At 38.5% G+C, this 4,915-nt stretch overlaps 1 protein-coding gene across 1 annotated transcript in view; it reads left to right on the top strand.

Moving 5' to 3' along the window:
• Positions 1-2,479, top strand: part of LOC119410653 (extracellular calcium-sensing receptor-like) — a 97,566-nt gene extending 95,087 nt beyond the window's left edge. Inside the window, exons 5-6 of the mRNA XM_037677538.1 lie at positions 669-792; positions 1,566-2,479. Of these exons, the coding sequence (XP_037533466.1) occupies positions 669-792; positions 1,566-2,479 (1,038 nt within the window). The remainder of the gene's footprint in view (positions 1-668; positions 793-1,565) is intronic.
• The last annotated feature ends 2,436 nt before the right edge of the window (positions 2,480-4,915 follow it).

Below are 4,915 nucleotides of genomic sequence, written 5' to 3'. Positions count from 1 at the left end.
GGACATGAGGATCTGACTGGAGTGGAAAACAGCTTCACTGACATGTCTCTCATGCCCATTTTTAATAACGTGTATAAAGGAGTGTATGCAGTGGCCCATGCTCTGCATGTTATTCTCAGCTGTAATAAAACATGTGACAGTAATGTGCAGCTCGATCCATTCATGGTGAGCCTTATATCAATGACAGTTGTTACATCAAATGAATGATTTTCTTTTTTAATGAAAAATAAATAGCAAATAACATATTTTGGCAAACAACTTCCAGGACTATCTCTCATTTTCTATGTTAATACTTACATTTCCAGATTTTACAGCACATACAAAAGGTTAACTTCAAAACAAAAGAAGGAGATGAGGTTTACTTCAACAGGAATGGAGATCCAGCAGCAAAATATGAAATTATAAACTGGCAGCCAAGAGAAAATGGTCACGCAGAGTTTGTCACAGTCGGTCTTTATGATGCATCTTTACCTGAAGACAAACAAATGAATTTGCAAAATCGAACTCTGATTTGGACACAAAATTCCTTGCAGGTAAAAAAAAAAAAAACTTTTAAAATGAGTATATTCTATAGCTAAACACTTTTTTTGTTTTCTTTTTTTTATTTGAATATAGGCTGATGAATAAATTGTCAATCGTTATTTAAGTTATACTTTTGATTTATGCAGGTTCCTGTGTCAGTCTGCAGTGAGAAGTGTCCTCCAGGAACACGAAAAGTTCTCCAGAAGGGAAAACCTGTTTGCTGCTATGACTGTATACGATGTGCAGAGGGAGAAATGAGCAACACAACAGGTACATGAATATGATTTATATTTGTTTACAGTTTTAATATCATTCACATCCATTTCTAGCTTTAGTTCTTTTTATCAGTCCAATGACAATTTTGGAATTTGACATTCATGTTGTAGAAGCAGTGATATATTTCCCCAAAAAAACTTTGAGCTTCATGGAACCTGACCCATGAGGTTCTGTTTCAGGGCCTTTCATGTTCCTGTTGTATCTACTTTCTTACTTTTTATATTTATGTTCATTTTTTTTTTTTACCAGGAGCTTTAAAATTATTACATCATTGCTAGACCCTTCAGGTCCTGTCATCAGGGTCTGCTGGCTGTGCAACTTCAGAGGGCTAAAACCAAAAGAAGACAGAACATTGGCAAACATTGCCCCCAGATTCTGGAACTCACTACGTCTCAACCTGAAACTTTTGGAATCTGCTGTCTTTTTTAAAAAAGCCATCTTTTTGATAATGTATCCATTATTATGTGTGTTTCATTACTTATTGTAAAGCACTTTCATTTTTTTTTATTTTAAAACTGCTCTAAAAAGGAACTTTACATATTCTACTTTTACTTGAATGAGTAAGCACTCAAAAAGGGCCTTCATGCATCTACATATTTAAAATAGGAACCAAGAAAAACCACTTCCAAATGGAAATCTAGAGATTTTAGATGTGTTTACTTTCAGATACTTAAAAGGGAAAATATTACATTAAGATACCATGCTGTCATCTCATATAATGAATATCAAATACAAAGAACTAAACAGTTTTAAACATTAATTTTCAGACTCTGTCACCTGTGTGAGATGTCCTCTTGAATCCTGGTCAAACAACAGAAGAGATGCCTGTGTAACAAAGAAGGCAGAGTTTCTATCACATGAAGAAGTTATGGGAATACTCCTCACCACAGCCTCTTTATTTGGAACATGTCTGACTGCTGCTGTCGCTGTCATTTTCTTCAGACACAGAAAAACTCCTCTTGTCAGAGCAAACAACTCTGAGTTGAGCTTCCTGCTGCTTTTCTCCTTGACTCTGTGTTTTCTCTGCTCTCTGACCTTCATTGGACGTCCCTCTGAGTGGTCCTGTATGCTCCGTCACACAGCTTTTGGCATCACCTTCGTCCTCTGTATCTCCTGCGTTTTGGGGAAAACAATGGTGGTTTTGATGGCCTTCAAAGCTACACTTCCAGGCACTAATGTGATGAAACTGTTTGGGCCTGTACAACAGAGACTCTGTGTTTTGGGTTTAACTATTATACAAGTGATCATTTGTATCCTCTGGATAACAATTTCTCCTCCTTTCCCATCCAAGAACTTTAAAGCATTTAAAGATAAAATCATCTTGGAGTGTGCTCTGGGCTCAGCTGTAGGCTTCTGGTCTGTGCTTGGGTACATTGGACTTCTTGCCATGTTGTGTATAATTTTTGCTTTTCTGGCTCGGAAACTGCCGGATAATTTCAACGAAGCTAAATTTATCACCTTCAGCATGCTGATATTTTGTGCAGTCTGGATCACTTTCATCCCAGCGTATGTCAGCTCTCCTGGGAAATTTAGTGTTGCTGTAGAAATCTTTGCCATTCTTGCTTCTAGTTTTGGACTGCTGATTTGTATCTTTATACCAAAATGTTATATTATGATACTTAAACCAGAAAGAAACACAAAAAAGAATATGATAGGAAAGTCAACATCAAACTTATTCTGAAAAACATAGCAAAGTGCTTGCATTCCTACAAAGGATTCTGACATTTTAATTGCCATCATTTTTACATGGTCATTTCATATCAAACTTAATAAATATTTGTTTGCCTTCAGTCATGCTTTTAAAACAGATTTTCAAGCATACTTTTACATACGTTTTTTTTTTATTGTATTATAATAATAGTTTTTTTTTATTTGTAAAACACTTGGATTTTTGTAAAACATTACAATTTTCTAATTCATCGCTTTGTGTGTGTGTGTTTAATCTTTAACAATGCTTTGTAATAAATTAGGATTTAACTGAAGGGATATACATAAATAAAAGTATCTCAAACATTAAAATGGTATGTGAAATATTATGTTTTGTTTAAAATAAATATGTTTGAGAGACAAGATTATGAATAAACTAATGTTTCTGTTTTTGACAAACATAAACAACAAACATGACATTTTGAGATTTCCTGTGTTTAAACCGAACTAGGCGAAAGGGTCTTCTCTTACCCCGCTCCTGTAACTTGGAAATCCTTTCAAAAAGATCTGAAGTTGTCAACTTTGACCTCTCTAAGGGATTTTAAACAACTGTTAGTAAGTTCATGGCAAAAACCAACGCTGACATGTTCCTGTTTTTAGGCCCGAGCAGCGAAGCGCTGCGAAGGCCTATTGTAATCGCTCTGTTCAGGCCCGAGCTACAATTTTTTCCGCCAAATGAATTGGCGTTTTGGGGGCCTTAACATATCCCAAAAATCACCAAATTTGGCAGACGCATCAGGACTGCTGAAAAATTATGTATTTTAAGGGCGTGGTAAAAATCGCAACAGAAACTAATCAGGAGCTCCACCTAGAAATTTTCAAAATACCCTCCGCATTATCCTTAGTTTGTCGTAGAAACATGAAATTTGGTATGCTTGTCCAATTCCCCAAGATGCACAGAAAACCCTCTGGCAACAACGTTGTACGATAAACAGGAAGGTGGCCATTTTGGAATGCCGGTCCAATTTTCACACCTTTTTGGCGGTTTACAGCCTCCGCATTTGAACAAACTCCTCCTAGGGATTTCACTCCATCGGTTTCAAACTTGGCCATTTTGGTCAAAAGCCATGGGGGAAGCAAAGTTATCTAAATGGTTCGTTACGGAGCATGCTGAAGGGGCGGGGCCAGACCTCAAAGTTTGACAACTCGCCATGAAAAACGAAACGCTAATATCCAAAAAAGTTCAATCTGGTCCTCTGGACATTCAAAAAAACAAAAAAAACAAAGCAAAAATATATAGAAACATTTCGTCTCTCATCCAAGAGGACTGTGAGGTCTCAGTCTCTGATAGAGGACAATTGCAAACCGAGGTGTACCGCAAACCCACCCACACAGACCAGTATTTGCAGTTTGACTCCCATCACCCTTTGGAGCACAAGTTAGGAGTCATCAGGACTCTGTATCACAGAGCAGACAGCATCCCCACTAACTCGGGAGCCAGGCAGAAGGAGAAATCCTACACAAAACAGGCTCTAGAGCAATGTGGATATCCTAACTGGGCCTTCCTGAAAGCAGAGAAAAAACCCAAACAGGACTCCAGTCAGCCATCAGGTGAAAAGGAGGAACCCAGACCCAGACCAGTGGTCATTCTGTATGTTGAGGGAGTATCAGAGAAACTGAGATGTTTATTTTCTAAACATAACGTCCCAGTGGCTTTTAAACCCCAAAATACATTACGGCAAAGACTGGTTCATCCCAAAGATCCAGTCCCCCGGCACAAACAAAGTAATATTGTGTATGCTGTTCAGTGTCAGGAGGGCTGTGATCAGTCTTACATCGGGGAAACAAAACAGCCACTGGCCAAAAGGATGGCCCAGCAAAGAAGATCAACATCATCAGGCCAGGATTCTGCAGTCTACACTCATCTCCAGGCCAGCGGTCACTCTTTCAAGGATGAAGATGTTCACATCCTGGACAGAGAGGAACAATGGTTTGAGAGAGGAGTAAAGGAGGCCATCTTTGTGAAAAGAAATCGTCCATCATTAAACAGGGGTGGAGGCCTCCGGGTTCAACTGTCCCCCTCTTACAATGCTGTGATTGCTAGTATCACTCAGCCCTCTGTGAGTAGTAAACAGCCATCAGTGTGCTACTGATCCATTGTTAGGCTGATGGTCCTTCTTGAGCATGTGATCAGCTGGTTTTGGTTGTCAGCAGCAAACTGGTTGATCCACTCTGAGAAGGTGCTATTTAAGAGACTGAGCTGAAAACAGCACCTCAGACTGAGGAAGTCTCTTGGATGAAAGACGAAACGTTTCTATATTTTTTTGCTTTTTTTTTTTTTTTTTTGAATGTCCAGAGGACCAGATTGAACTTTTTTGGATTTTTCTACCTGGATTATTGAGCATGCATCAGGAAATGCTAATAGCTCCTACAAGAAAACTGTCTGAGACATCAAACCTTCAGTCATTGA

Source organism: Nematolebias whitei, chromosome 6 (genome assembly GCF_014905685.2).
Source record: "Nematolebias whitei isolate Nwh7 chromosome 6, NemWhi1, whole genome shotgun sequence".
In the NCBI taxonomy this organism is placed as follows: Eukaryota; Metazoa; Chordata; class Actinopteri; order Cyprinodontiformes; family Rivulidae; genus Nematolebias; species Nematolebias whitei.
This window is presented reverse-complemented; position numbering and strand designations above follow the sequence as displayed.